General features: G+C 40.2%; 1 protein-coding gene across 2 annotated transcripts in view; it reads left to right on the top strand.

Annotated features, from left to right (window-relative positions):
* The window catches only part of smap1 (small ArfGAP 1), a 149867-nt gene that overhangs the window by 23617 nt on the left and 110288 nt on the right, over positions 1-15962 (top strand). For both annotated transcript variants that reach the window (XM_042010277.1, XM_042010276.1), the window contains exon 4: positions 3546-3621. In XM_042010277.1, coding sequence (XP_041866211.1) covers positions 3546-3621 — 76 coding nt within the window. The remainder of the gene's footprint in view (positions 1-3545; positions 3622-15962) is intronic.

Genomic DNA, 15962 nt, shown 5'->3' with positions numbered 1-15962 from the left:
TCACACCACCTCCTTTGTTTTTTCTCAGCTGGTGCCACACATGCAGACACCACCTGCTTTTTTTAATCTTACAAACATGGCATGATCTCTGATCATATGCCCATTCTCTGGTCTCCCCCATGCAGCTGTTTCTTTGTCGCAGTTTGAGCTCAAACAGCTGATGAATGTGCTCTACTCCCTGCAGCCAGTGAGATGGGCGTGCTGATTAGATACTATAAAACACTGGTGTTCACTCCAAACTGTTTATTGTTGAATCCTGAGTCAGTGAAGTAACGAGGTGATTTCCTGCAGAAAGGGAAACTCTTGGTGCCGATCATACAACAGTCACTTTCTAGATTTACTTTTCTCTTTCAGAGTTGAAAGTTTCTGCTCTCATCAGGTTGAAAATGTTTTAGTGTAGAATTAGGGGACTTTTCCCTTCGTAAAAAAATCCATATTTTACCTTCTACTAGCATAAAACTTGTGTTAAAGAGGCTTTCAGTGGTTCCTCTCTAATTACAGATGTGTTCGACTGTGGGAATATAAAAGATGAATGAAGCTAAAAGCTTTTTTTTCTTCATCAAACTACTTTAAAACCGTTTTTTAGTAAATAAGGAGGCTGTTTGCTTTGCTGCAGGACATACATGAGCTCAAAAGACTTTTTGCCACTTGTGGAACCTACAAATGCCATGCATGTTTTTACTGGTTATGATTGAGAAATCGATCCTATCATACTGAGCAGGTTAGGCCAAAATATCCACCAGTTAGTCTTTTTCTGTGCTGACATTGGGGAAATCACTGTGTCATTTCCATTTGCAAAGCTCCACACACACCTATAATCATTTCCAGCATCAAATAACATCCTCACCACGTTAGTATCATTCCACACATTTACCCAGACACCTCCAGCAGTGTGTGTGCAGCCGTATAACGGCGCCTTCCAGTTTGCCCTTTTCCACGATACAAGAGAAGACAGCTGTGTGGTAAACACAGCAGCATATGTTCCTATTTCCACCAGCAGACTGAAATAAATAATCTCAGCATTTGAAATCCTGCTCTAATATCCTATCTTGTATCTGGCAGGCCCGTTTGTGCGGGTGGTCATCATTCTTCACTCTTTTGAAGTCCATTAGTTGTTGTGACAGCAGCGCCGCTGGCTGAACGCGGCAGATAACCGAGCCGGGATTAGAAGAGCTACTGCCTTAATGTGTGTGTTTCTATGTGTACTTGTTTGCTTCGACTCACATCGTTTTGGGCCTGATATCTGCTGTGCTTTTGCATGGAAATGACAAAATAGAGTCTGATATACCTGCCATATTTATTTAGTTAAGATACAATTCCAACAACAGTGTGTGTATTCATTAATGTTTTTAAACTCATAAATATGCACACACACGTTTGCTCTCTTTGTAACGAATCCAAAGGCTGTTCTTTAGGTAATATGATTATAGTTGAGCCTGAAGAAATATGGAGCAGCTATAACTTTACAAAATCATCAAAATGACGTAGACCTGTCTGTGCTGTGTGGATGTACTCTGATAAGCACAAATGTGAAAAAAATTTCACTTAAAGATGCAGCCAAACAAATGAAACTGAAGGAGCACACAGTCGTAAAATGTTGCCAACAAACAATTATTCTTTTTGATTGCTGCTGTTTTCTTTCTTCTATGTAAATCAATACAAACTGACATTGATCCTCCAGCTAATAGTAATACTTTCATACTCTTTACACAATTACTTAGACTCAATGGCCACTTAATTGGGTACACCTGCTCAATTGCTAAACACAAATATTTAATCAGCCAATCACATGGCAGCAATTTAGTGCATTCAGTCATGTAGACATGATGAAGACAACTTGCTGAAGTTCAAACTGAGCATCAGAATGAGGAAGAAAGGGGATTTAAGTGACTCTGAGCGTGGCATGGTTGTTGCTCTGAGTATTTCAGAAACTTTTGAATATGTATTTTAAATTGTCTAATGGAAAAGTAAATCGCTGCTGTGTGGAAACCACAAAACATCCAAGGCTGCTAGCAGCAATAACTCCAAAAGTTAGGTCCTGATGTTAGAGGGTTGTTCCAGATCTCCTAGCAAAGCTCATGTACACAAATAATTATAGAGCATTATATGCTGCCTTCAAGACATCTTCTCCTGGGACGTTTTTCAGTCCCTGAAAAACCTGCCCATGTTGTAAAGAGCATACAAAAAGCATACAAATTAATATGGTCATTGCTCAATGGGTGATGAAAACACAGCAACTCTTCTCTCTTCTGCATTAGCCTGCAAGTTTGTGTCTACATCATCTCTGTTCGTGGCATCTTGGGTAAGTGACTGACTGTTGCCTTTGGGGATAAACTTCCACCTTCTCAAGTAGAAGAATTCCTCTTCAGGGTTGAGGAATGGACCATAATGTGGGAGGTCAATGGGCTCTAAACCTGTCTGACTGGAGGTCAAGGTGAAACACCACTTTCTCCCAAACAATAAAAACAAAAGAATTCTGTTGTACTTGCTGGCTGAATGAACTTTACAGCAGAACTTAAGGTTTCTTCTCTTTCTGCCGCTGTTGCAACTCTGCAATCATAATGCTTGTTCTTTTTGTTGATACCTGACATGATGTTCCTGAATTATACAGTGTGACAGAGATTACATCTCTTCATCTAAGCTAGATGGCTCTGACTGGACCCGGTATGATTTATGTCAAAGGTCAGCAATGAGCTCATAAATCACTCTGTTGGCCTGTTAGGTAGATTTTACTGTTCTTTTATCAGTGTAGCATCTGTCTTCATTTTACACTTCCTTGTGGTCTTGTGTCCTTTGGCTCACATTTATCCTCTATAGTCCTTGGCACCATGTTGAGTTGCCTCCTATCTGCTTTGCTGTTTCTAGTAAACTGTAATAAATAAGCTCTGTGTTTGAGATGCAGCTCCAACAACCCGCCTCTTCCATCCTGTCTTGCAGCTCTGCTCGTGCGGGCGGTCATCATTTTTCAATCTTTTGAGGTCTATTATCCGATCCGACGGAGGCATCCCTGCTGAAATGGGGAGATAAGACTGCTGGGATTAGCGTTGATGTTGAGTCTTCAATGCAGACAGTGTGAAAGGATTAACTCTCTGAGTCTGAAAAGTGAAGCTAATATGGAAACGCCTCAAACCTGCATTCTTTGTAAAGGCCAACAGGAGGCAGCACACAAAAGCAATGTGAATAGCAAGAAAAGGAACTGAAGCTTTTTAGCTTTCTTATTTTCTGTTTGGCTTTTTTCTTTAAGTTCCCATTTCTTGCAGTTTAATGTTAAATTTGATGTTTTGTTTTTTAAAAACAAAGTGAATAAAAGCAAAAAATCTCTACAGTGGATGGAGATAACAAACAGCTCCAAAAGACCTGGTTCTGCTAAGTTCTATGGAGAAAGATGGATTTAGGACTATAATCAAGACACTGTAGAAGGGACTTTAGGGCTTTTTTGTTTTTTATTTAGTGGAGAATTGTAGTACATTAATGTTTATAGCATATTTCTATATTTCTGTTATATATTTCTATTGTCTGTGTTCAATCCTTAACTTGACTTTCAGAGCAGTGGAGGTCTTCATCCGGGATAAGTATGAGAGGAAGAAATACTATGACAAGGAGGCCCTGGCCGCACTTTCAGTGAGTATCAGCGACACTTCTTGCATTTTACATTTTGTCAGTTCGTGTTATTGTTAAAGCTGTTCGGAGGCCGTTTCATGGGACTTGTGTCAGTTGTAGCTCGTTGGCTTTTCAGGCCAGAATGTGCCTAAAACAGAAAGTGTTGTGATGCAGAATGACAGCTTCTCTGCCCCCTTAGCTTTCATGTTTCCTTTTTTGTTCAAACCCTGCTAACAACCAGACTTGCAGATTTCGGATTACATACAAGTGATTATCCATCACATGCCTTTTGCTGAGAGACTGGAAATGGATGGTGAAAGCCTTTAGATAATACATTTTAAAGTGTGCATGGTTTCGGGAGCCACTGTGTTAACAGTTGAAATGTGGTGTCTGGCACAAGACTTTTGACTGTTCCAGTACTTCTATTCTTGTTTCCTTTCTTCTGCCCCTCTTGACCTTTACTATCTATGTTTTTCACTTGTTGAGCCCTTAAAATGAATACTTTGTAGTGTTGCTGACCTCTTCCACACTTTAATCTATGAAGGTAATTATGCTTTTTGAGCGTAAGAGGGTGCCTGAAAGCAGAACAATCCATTTCTGTGCTGACTACAGCCAAAGCAACGTTGGAACTGTTGCAGAGAGCTGCCAAACAGTTTTCTTGTAATGCTTGTCTTTATAAGTAGAGATATTCTTGTTTCACAAAAATCTTTTTTGAGAGGCGTTTCTGCATGTTTCAGTAAGAAGGGTTTACTTCTATGCTGGGAGTTCTGGAGCAGTGTTAAAGTTTACTACAACACCTGTGTAAACATGTTCCTGTGGGGCTCCATATTTTATAAAAATAGTTTTCTGATTTTTCTGAATAAATGGGACCTAAAACAACAGATTTTCACAAAAGTTTTAAAAATATGGGATGAAATCAATAAAAGAAATTACACAATGAAATTAGATTTTTAATTTAGTTAGAAATAATGATTCAGCATTATCATTACATTACTTATGTTACTTATGGGTGAATGTCCGTGCCCAGCTGACATGAATTTGCTAGTGAATGATTGCTAAAGGCTCATCTATACTCTATGCTAAATACGCATGCAAACGGAGTCTTCTTCCTCTTCTAAGTTCATTAGGTGCATATTTTGGTCCATTTTCAGAGAGCTTTTGGGTGCGTAGCCTGACATAGGAATCAAAGCAGTTCCACTAGAAAACTGCAGGGGCAGTAGTGAGCTGTATAGCTGATATTCAGCCAGTGAAAGGAACAAAGAAGAATACGCCACAATTTATTTAATGGCTCACAGACTAAAGTAAACCACTGTGATGGCAACAGTGACCTTTGATAGCATTTGACATCGACGTACTTATTTATTTTCGTAAAAGGATCAACAATGAGTCTTAAAGGTCTATTTGTGCTCCCTTTATGTGCATAATGAAGTATGTTAATTTTAAAAGCGCTGCCCACATACTTTTATGCATCCCTTACATTGGCATGGTTGTCAGCCAATACATCCACCAGAGGGCAGTGCAGAGTTCAGAGTTCACCTCTGAGTTCCGACATCAGTTTCAGACAACAGCAAACATGGTGATGGTGGAGATCATGATAATCTTCAATCTGAAAGAGAGACATAAAAGGAGGCAATGAAGTAGACTGCGGTGGTCTCGGTAGCCATTAAATACATTGCGGCTTCTTCTTTGTTCCTTTCACAGATCACACATCAGCTATACTGCTCAACACTGCCCCACACTGCTCTGTTTGCTGTTAGGGTATGTATCTGCCAGGCCCCGGAAAACTGACCAAATTATACATGTAAAAAATGCAGAAGACAGACAAAATGCTCCATATTAAGGCTAAAATGATACTAAACACTGTGTGCTGCTTCTTGCCAACTGTGGAAATGGTGTGCGGCATATATGAGATCCATGTTGTATACACCACAAAGCACGCCAACTCTGCCAAGTTAATCTCATCCCCCGTCTGATTCTGCAGCACTGTAATTGTTTGTGAAATGTCGCATCAGCGCAATATTAGAACAGCTTGTTTGGTTAATTTGTGAGTGGTGGCTTATAAAGGGGTAGTTGTTGCACCTTTGCTAAGCTCCAGCACAATGTTTGTGGTGCCAGGTATTATGGTTATGTAAATCAAACCTTTTTATGCGGATGACACTCAGCTGTACATGTCAATAAAACCAACAATTTTCAGCAGCCTTGTGATTTGTCACATTTTGTCTTTAAGATATTAACTCTTTGGTACCAGAAGTAGCCTAGTAATTTGTAACTAACCCATAATTGCCTTAATTTCAGTTTTAAGTCAGAGGTCGTTCTGTTTGGTTCCCCAAATTCTTTCTTAGCAACTTTTCTAATGATGTCACCTAGTCTGGAAGGAATCTATGAAACTATTGGATTTACACCTTAGTTTTGAACCTCTAGTAAAACATTTTCTTTAATCGTTTTTTTTCCAGTTAATCACAACTGAAAGAAAATCAGGAATTTTACTCAAGCGTTAATATACAAAAGTTTTTCTGCAGGCTTTTGTCTGTTTGCGTCCAGACAAAGTTAATTCACGGTACTCGGGTATCAGGACTCATCAATCACTTCTAGTTGATTCGAAATGGTGCAGCTTGACTCATTACTGGGACATCATCGCTGTGTTTACCTGCCTGTACCGGCTGCTTTTTAGATTTCATATTGATTTTGAAATCCTATTCCTAAACTTAAATGCCTTGGATGGCCTTGCCCCCAAATATCTCAGACTTATTGACCTGGTGTGTACCAGGTGTTCCATCTAATGAAATGAAATTATCTATATCTGACTTACTGCTACTGTGACTGATATTATCTAAGGTACTCTCTTTTAAACTGTCATTTTTCCTTGTTAATTACAGTATAATTTCACTGCATACTGGAAGACTCTATGCTCATTTCATGAAAAAAGTTATACAAGACCCGTTCATGATAAAGTTGCAGGAAACCAACTCACACTTTAACAGAACCACCAAATAATGTGACATTAATGCAAACTGTCTCGTTCACAGCGGCCTCTTTCTCCTCTCTCTGGTGCTTCTTTCTTTCATTTCACAGCCTCTCCTTTAGTTTCCATCATTCTCCTCTTGTTTCTGTTTTTTTTCTTTGTGTTTTCTCTGGCTTTCTCTGAAGCGTTGCCAGCAGCCAGACTGTGATCCAGGATCTGTTTCTGCCACCCACACAGACGGCTCTGCTTTTATATGCAAATTAATTATTAAAAACAACTCATTATCACTTTAAGCAGCTTCACGCAGATGGAGACAGAAGAGTAAAGGGCAGGCTACAGTAACCCGAGCTGTACTTCATGTACATGTGTGTGTTGGAATGAGTGTCTGCATTATTTATTTAACACTTTATTACAGTTACATTATCAGACTATATTACATTTGTTTATGTGCATATTAGTAAGCTAATGAGAGAAAACCGGACATGACTTCATTTGTGAGTTGATGAATATTCGTTTGATTATAGGTGTGCATTACATCTTACAGTGTAAAGTCCATGGAAAGGCACAAGAGGTTGTAGCAGCGCTCCCTCTTAGTGATTGTTTGAAATATGATATTAAGTCTATTTTGAAGGCCTATGAACTTGTTCCTGAAGCTTACAGGCAGAAGTTTAGGTCTTACAAGTGAAACTCAAAGATACTAAGATATTATATAGACTCCTTATATGCAAAGTAAGACATTTTTAATATTTATTCATTATAATTTTGATGATTATGGCTTACAGCTTATAAAAACCCAAAAATCTAAATCTCAGATAATTACATGAAATCAATAAAAAAAAAAAAAAGAAATAAAAAGAAAGATGATATTGAATACAGAAATGTTGACCATCTGAATAGTATAGTCATGAATATGAACTCAGTACTTGGTTTAAGACCCTTTTGCATGAATTCCTGCTTCAGTGCGTCATGGCATGGATGTTCTCCACCTGTGGCACTGCTGGGGTGTAATGGAAGACCAGGATGCTTCAATAGTGGCCTTCAACTCTTCTGTATTGCTTGATCTCATGTGTCTCATCTTTCACTTGGCAATGCCCCACAGATTTTCTACAGGGTTCAGGTCAGGAAAGTTTGCTGGCCAATCAAGCACAGTAATCCCTTGGTAATTTAACCAGATTTTGGTTCTTCTGGCAGTGTGCAGGTGACAAGTCCTGCTGGAAAATTAAATCAGCATTTCCAAAAAGCTTTTCTGCTAAAGGAAGGAAGCATGAAGTGCTCTAAAATCTCCTGATAGACGGCTGCATAGACTCTGGACTTAGGGGCTGTCCCCACGATGCAGTAAAACCGCAAAAAAATTTAGGCAAACCACCCTTTCATCCCCACGAAGCCAGGGATTAGCCTCCATGAAACCGACCATGTCTGAAGCCAGGTACCAAAGTGGATAGGTTTGAGTCCTCTACCGTCTGCGGTACTGTGCGTACAGCAAAGCCGCACAACTGGAGGTTATGGCGTCAATGTGACGAACACTTGCTGATTCCCAATCCACCTTTCCTCAAGTTTTTCATGCTTTGTAGTCAAGCATTTTTTGAAGAAGGAGCTCAACTTCTTCACTAGTCCAAAGAAATGTTTCCCTTTTGCTTCGCAGTGAATCCTCAGATGTCTTCTCTTCTCTGCTTCCAATGTGTACTTCATGCAACACGCAGTGAGCATTTATCTGCGCATGCGTTGTTTTGCTCTAGCTTTGGAGTGTTACTCTTTAGCACCCCCCACATCCTGTAGTATGTACTACAGCGGTGTCATGGGGATGTTGAAGCCTTTCTCCTAGTTTTCACCACCGTTTTCACACCTGAACCAGCTTCGGTGCCATGTGGACATAGCCTTAATAAAGCAGTGGACCAGCACCTTTTGCTCTGGTCTTTTTCCACAGCTGATGACTCTTTCTGGCTTTGTTTTCCTCACTTTTTATCACTTGCAACCATTCGTTTTTAAACCTGCTGTTCTGCTTGTGACAAATGTGTATCATCAGTGTTGGAGGATGTTGTAGTAAAGGATAGTTAAAGCTGTCCTGTTTGTTTCTGATAGTGAAGCAAATCATCAAATGAGTTTCATGGTAGGATAGCTTTCCTTTAAAAAAAGATTGAAGATAATGCAACATAACGTGTAGAATCTAAGATAATAAAAAAAGGCTGTCCTCTGTTGAACCATAAGTTACTTCAGACAGTCTGCTGAGGTTCATTGACTGTAAATTTAGAACTTAATCGACAATTACAATGATAACCGACACATTGGGGACACCATCCATCCATCCATCCATCCACCTACCCACCCATCTTCTGCCGCTTATCCAGAGTCGGGTTGCAGGGACAGCTGAGTAGGGAAGCCCAGACTTCCCTCTCCCTGGCCACATTCACCAGCTCATCCAGGGGATCCTGAGGCATTCCTAGGCCAGCAGAGAGATGTAGTCTGTCCAGCGTGTCCTGGGTCTTCCCCGGGGCCTCTTTTCGGTGGGACGTGCCCGGAACTCCTCACCAGGGAGGCGTCCAGGAGGCATCCTAACCAGATACCCGAGCCACCTCATCTGGCTCCTCTCGATGTGGAGGAGCAGTGACTTTACTCTGAGCCCCTCCCAGATCACCAAGCTTCTCACCCTATCTTTAAGGGAGAGCCCGGCCACCCTGCGGAGAAAACTCATTTCGGCCGCTTGTATTCGTGATCTTGTTCTTTCGGTCACTACCCACAGCTCATGACCATAGGTGAGGGTAGGAACGGAGATCGACCGGTAAATCGAGAGCCTTGCCTTTTGGCTCAGCTCCCTCTTCACCACGACAGACTGATGCAGAGTCCACATCACTGCAGACGCTGCACCGACCGCCGCATTGGGGACACATTTAGTTTTAATCTGGGCCACCTTTGGCACTTAATGTCCAGATGACCCACGTTTTTGGTAAGTCACACGAGAGTAAGGTCATTTCATCGGAAAAGAGGATGTATAAAAAAAATCAATCTCCAAGTTTTATGAATTGATATTGAATTTTTTACTTTTGAATTGATTCAAATCAATAAATCAATTTTTTTAAACTCAGCCCTACAAATAGGTATGAGCCTCTTATTGGATAATTATTGAATCGGTGATCATCTTTCAGCTGCAACTAGTTATTTAACCCCAACTGATGCAATAAGTAGCTTCTCATTTCTTAAATAATGTGTGGAAAGACACATCCCATCATGTTAGAAAAGATGTTGTATCTGTTTAAGAAGGATCCAATCATCATCAAGCAGAGAAAACATCTAACGAGATGCAGAAACTACTAAAATTGGGTTAAGAATTGTTCAGTGCATTATTTAAAAACTGTAAGGATTGTGGGGAACCATCGTCTTCGAGGAAGAAATGTGGCTATAAAAACAAATCCTTACTGATGGTGATCAGTGATCAATTTTGTGAAATCAAATTGAAGAAAAATACTAGTAGCACTCAAGGCTATGTTTAATAGTGAGAGAAAGAACATTCCCACATGAACAATGTGAAGGAAACTCAAGATATTGGTGCTAAACAGCTGTGAAGCCATAAGAAAACCACTAATCAGTGAGACTAAAGGCCCATTTATGCTTGACGCAGAAGACGGACAGTTTCGTCATACGTCGTCGCCCTCATACTTCCATGTGTTTTTTATGTTTCCATGGGTAATAAGTCAGTTCATCCACAAGTGGGCAGTGCTGACTTCCACATTTTAACCCCGGTTGGCGGCAGTAATGATATAAATGACTATAAAGTTGTTTCAAACTGCCCAACACGCCCTAAACACTTGCATACAGTCTTTCTTCAGCAGCTTGCACAATTTCTACAGTTGTGCTTGTTTTTATTCTTCTTCTGCTTTTTCGTTCCCTTCCTGTTCCTCTTCTTCTGTGGTTTGTTCTATCCCTGTCACATTCAGCTATTCTGCACCGTCTTCAAGTGACGGATAGCTAAGCTCCCTGAAAATGGAACAAATTATGAATGTAACTGACGCAGAAGTCGGCAAATCCGTCTTCTGCGTTGAGCATAAATAAGCCTTAACCAGAGAAAAAGGCTTCAGTTTGCTAGAGAGCATGAAGATTGGACTCCGGGGCAATGGAAGAAGGTCATGTGGTCTGATGAGACCAGATTTACCCTGGTTCAGAGAGATGAGGCATCGGGCTAAGAAAAGAGGAGGATGAAGCGATTCATTCATCATACCTAGTGCCTACTGTTTAGGTCTGTTGAGGAAGTCTATGATCTGGGGTCACTGTAGTTGGTCAGGTCTAGGTTCAGCAACACTGTTTTCAAAGAATGAGGTCAGCTGATACCCGAATATACTGAATGAGCAGGTTATTCTGTAATGATATGGCCATATTCCAAGATGACAGCGTTAGGATTTATCGGGCTCTGATTATGAAAGAATGGTGCAGGGTGCAGGAGACATAATTTTCACACATGGATTGGCCACTACAGAGTCCAGACATGAACCTCATTGAAAATCTTTGGGATTTACTGGAGAAGGCTTCGCACATTGGCCCGACTCTCCCATCATCATTACAAGATCTTGGTGAAAAATGTATGCTACTGTGGATGGAAATAAATCCTTTGACATTGTAGAAGGCTATCGAAATGATGCCAGAGCGAATGCTGCTGTAAGCAAAGCTAAAGGTGGTCCAATTAAATATACATAAATAATAATTCTCACAGTCTGCTGCTTCGTTGCTTTTAGATATTTTTGTCTGATGTTTCTATGATACACTGAAATATAATTTCAAGCATTTCATGAGTATCAATGGCTTTTATTGAGAATTACATTGAGCTCGATATTTGCAGTGTTGACCCTTCTCTTTCAAAACCTCTGCAATTTTCCCTAGCATGCTGTCAATCAACTTCTGGGCCAAATCCTGACTGATGGCATCCCATTCTTTCATAATCAATTCTTGGAGTTAGTCAAAATTTGTAGGTTTTTTTCCTGGTCTCACACCTCTTGCGTATTGACTACAACTTCTCACTGGGATTAAGGCAGGAGTCAGCAACAACGTTGGGCCCGGGGCTAAATTTTTTCATGTGTGAGATGTTATTTGTGTAATGTGTGTGTTCCATACAAAATTGTTTTTTTACTTTCTTAAATATTTAACATTGTGTGGGCTCTAGTGTCCTTTACTGAAGTGGGGCTGCTAAAACTGTCCTGCTTCCATGTGATGGACCGCCCATGTGAGGAATGAGGAACAGAGAAACTTTGAGGAACTTCAAAAAGGATGGATTTTATTTACACCCCCAAAAATACTCAAACAAACATCAGGGCCCTTAAAAGAGGTCAAATAAATTAAACTAACCAAAGTTATAATGGTAACTTAAAGTAACTTCAAACTAGCGTAGCGTAGACGGTGCCACACTACTGGTGAGACCGCAGACAGTCATGAGGAGAGTACGTGAGGGAGTGTGTCATGTCATCAAACCATCAGCCATCCAAGATGAGGCATCTTATTTTTCTGAATGCCAACCTGCCCTGAAGACATTAATGCTGCTTTCTTGAGTTTAGTTCTCGTTCTGTTTTGTAGATTTGTTTGTTGTTTTTATTCATTTGTGCAATATAAGATTTTTGTTGAAATATTAAACAAAAGTAAGAGGTTTTGTATCAGAATAAACGCACAAAACATAAATTTTTGAGAAATTAAGATTCAATTATGGGGCTAAAAAAGATGCTAAATTAAGAGCCGTTCTGGAGACAAAAGAGCCGGCTCTTCTTTGGGAGTCAAGCCAAAAGAGCCGGCTCTCTGAAAAAAACATCCCATGACTAAAGTTTACACAAAAAGGCCAGATTTCTCCCTCCTGGATCATCACTGACCTTTTCAAAAAATATTTTAAGCAATCATACGAAGATGCTGTAGTGATCATTGAGGCAGAGGTGGTGCTGCTGCCTTCATTGTGTTTTGTCTCCATGTTTCGCAATTTGATGATGCATGCGCAGTGCAGCTCTGCGGTGGCTGGTGTTCAAAGATTTGGTGTTTTTCACCTATATATTAAGGCCTGTTTAAGATGTGTTTTAGCTGGGATTTTGCCTGGAAGGCTCCATGGAAACCTGGCAAAGTTCAACTGTGAGGGAACGCCATTCACAAGCGCCAGAATGAGCGCGCTCACAATAACGTTCATCAGGCAGAAATACAAAACGTTCAGTTCACGTTCACCCAAAATATGAACAATCGTTCAGTTAACTCGTTCAGGCACAACACTGCTTGGCAATATCTGGAAAAAATCATACAATGTAGAAACATTTTAACAGCATTTAATGTCAGTGATGATATAATTTGTCTTAAATTAGAGATTCAGATTTACAATTTTACAAAATTCTACATGACTTATAAAAGATAATGTCGAATCCAAGGTAACACTAAGATATTTAAATTCATCTACAATCTGTATCTCCTCTCTGTTCTTAAATTCACAAAAGTATCCTTACAAAAAACCTAGATATAGACTAGATATGCAGATATAGACTGCAAGCTTTAGAGCTTCAAAGACTTTGAAGTGCTGAATTTCTGTTGGGTTTTGTTTGCAGAGAAAGCCAGAGGAAAACAGCAGTGCTCTTTTGGATTTGACAGCTTGTTGTACTTTGTTCACATTGAAGTACATGAGTGCGTGCACACTTTTTTCACTGCCCATGTAGGACACATTCACTGTTCTGTCATGAGTGAGTTAGCGGGCGTCCACCTGTGTGTGGATGTGTGTGGATTGCATTTTATTTCAATCCAATTTGAATCAGCAATAAATCAGAGTGGATCTAGCAAACTCTGTGTGATGAGCCCACTGATTGGCCTAAAAATGTCAGAAGAGAGCAGCACAGTTGCCCTGAGGAAGACTTTGCTTTTTTCAACCTTATTTTCCAGTGTTAGTCATAGCACCATTCTGCCTGCTGCTACCACAGCATTGTTGTGTGTGTGTTCCTGCAGCCATCTGTCACAGCTTAGTTACCAGCCATCCACTGACGGATGCTCTGACGTCAGCTAGTGGCAGAGTAGCTTCAGGTGGAGTTTGGCTAAGACTACTTCTAAACTTTGGTTGAGCAGAATAACTCATACATTTCTACCGCTTTTAAAGGCACTGTAAAGTTTGAAAGAAACCATGGGACTGTGTCCAATGATGGCCTGTAACTTCCTAAAAAAATCAGTTAAAGCCATTTCATATCATAGAATAGAATAGAAATACTTTATTAATCCCTTTGGAGAGTCCTCAGTGAAATTTGGGTACCAGCAGCAATACAACACCAACAGTAAAGCCGGATAAGCACAAGATATAATATATACAGGTATAAGTAAAATAGAGGCAATAAGGCGCAAGAAAAGTATAAATAGAATGAAATAAATAATAATAAGATAAGTTAAATAAAATAATATAAACAAGCATTGCACACAATACTGTTACGGTCTCTGAATAAAATAAAGGCTCACATAACATAACATTTGAGACCACTACCAAGCAGCAACATTTCCAAAGAACTCTAATACAACCAATATCATGATGGAGAAGGGAGTGTCGGTCAATCGAAACATAAAGTGGGAGCAGACTACAAACCAGCCGCGCAACTGCCATAGAACCTGGACTGTTCCCCTAACCCAAAGTCCAAAACTAACCTAAAGAACCAAAACTGAAAACGGGACTCCTGACTGAGTCAACTCGTAAGCAACTAAAATAAAAAGATGTTGCAATGGTGAAAAGCTGCTGTTGGTGGTGTCTGCCAGGACTCTGCCCCCTCTTGGCTTTTTAACCCCAGATGAGCCCATCCAGCCAATCACTGAGTAGGAAGAAGAAAATAGGTTAATCACACACAAAAAGAACACACACGCTGACAGAGGCCTATGTAACACATACCATACCAAACAATAAACTATCACATAACCACAGGTGAAACAAAGTGCTGTATTTCAGGGATAAATAAAATCTAAAAACATGAGACATAAAAACAAAGTGGCAAAATACAACTAAAACTAAAATACAACAAAAACAGAAGCAACAGGCAAAAATCCTACAGTAAAAACATCCTTCCACTTGAGCAGTACTTAGATCTGTCATCAGGATAACAGTGGAAAGAGTTACCACGCTTTCCAAGAATAGAGACCAGACAAAGTAAATAAAGTGAGAAAAGCAGGAGGCCTAATAATGAGCCCTGTGGAACCTCATATAACAAAGAGTGAAGGAGGATTCAGACCCAGCAGTGTTTTTACAAATGCTTCCATCTTCCGGACAGAGCCTGAGCCATTCCAGAGCAGTGCCAAAATGCCCACTTGCTGCTGTAGACAAGATAATAAAATGTGGTCAACTGTGATGGATTGATTTCCAACCATGTGTTGGGTTTGATCATCTGTCTCTGTTTTCGTCATTGAGAGGGATACACATTTTAAAAAATAAACAACTGAAGCCAAAGCCAGCTGTTATCATTAAAATTTATAGAATACATTTACAAATTTTCTGCATGTTAAAAAAATCTTTAGACTAAAACACTTAATATTTGCTTCAAGATCAGCTCATTAGATTGGCACATAAATTGAGGCAGCTTGAACATTCAGAGCCTTTGTAATTAATGTCCACACACTGTCCCTATTTTAAGAAAGTAAAGTAGGGCTATAGTTACTTTAACATTGGCTTTATCAAAGGACAGAACTCAGCCAGAATACAACCTCACTTTGAAAAGCATAAAACCAAGTATGGTTTTAACACAGAGTGGAGCAAGGAGTCTGTGGCTTTTTAGGATTTGCATAATGGAGGTCCCCAAGGAAAATAAGTTGGGAACCACTGTGCTAGAAGCCTCATAATTTGAGATTCATCACCACAATCATACCCCATAGCTCATATTTACTCAGTATTCTGAGTCATCATCTCAGCCTCCGTAGCTCTCGTTTTATGTAAGCCTGTTTAACGGTCTACTTTGCCACACAGAGAGTCCTCTGCATGAGTACAAATGAAACTGTTAGAAGTCCACTCAGCAGACACATTTTAGTAGATGTTAATCGTCTTTCTTTCCCCCATCAGCACTCTGAACAGCAGAGGGTCAGACACTTCTATCTCCAAGTCCTAATATCTGTTCAACCCCTGCTCATTCTCTGGCACCCAGCTCACTCCACTCCTCTTGTTATCTACCGTCTTCTTCCTCACCCTCTAGATCCTTTTCTCTCCCTCCTCTTACCCTCCCACTACGCTCTCTTTATCTTCAGTTCATCTGCCAATCTTTGTCTGTTTAGTGCTGTGTCGACATCTCTGACAGCATCAAAGTAGAGAAGTTTCAACACAAGATGAAGGGGGTGGGGGGGAAGCCTAAAAGACATCAACAGAATAAGGAGAGAGGGTGGAAAATGCTCTGAATTCACATCTCAGCTGCGTTCCTTTCACCACCACAGGCAACCAAAGCGAGCA

The sequence above is a fragment of the Melanotaenia boesemani genome, chromosome 16 (assembly GCF_017639745.1).
Source record: "Melanotaenia boesemani isolate fMelBoe1 chromosome 16, fMelBoe1.pri, whole genome shotgun sequence".
Lineage (NCBI taxonomy): Eukaryota > Metazoa > Chordata > Actinopteri > Atheriniformes > Melanotaeniidae > Melanotaenia > Melanotaenia boesemani.
Note: the sequence above shows the minus strand (reverse complement) of the source record. Positions and strands in the feature narration are given on the sequence as shown.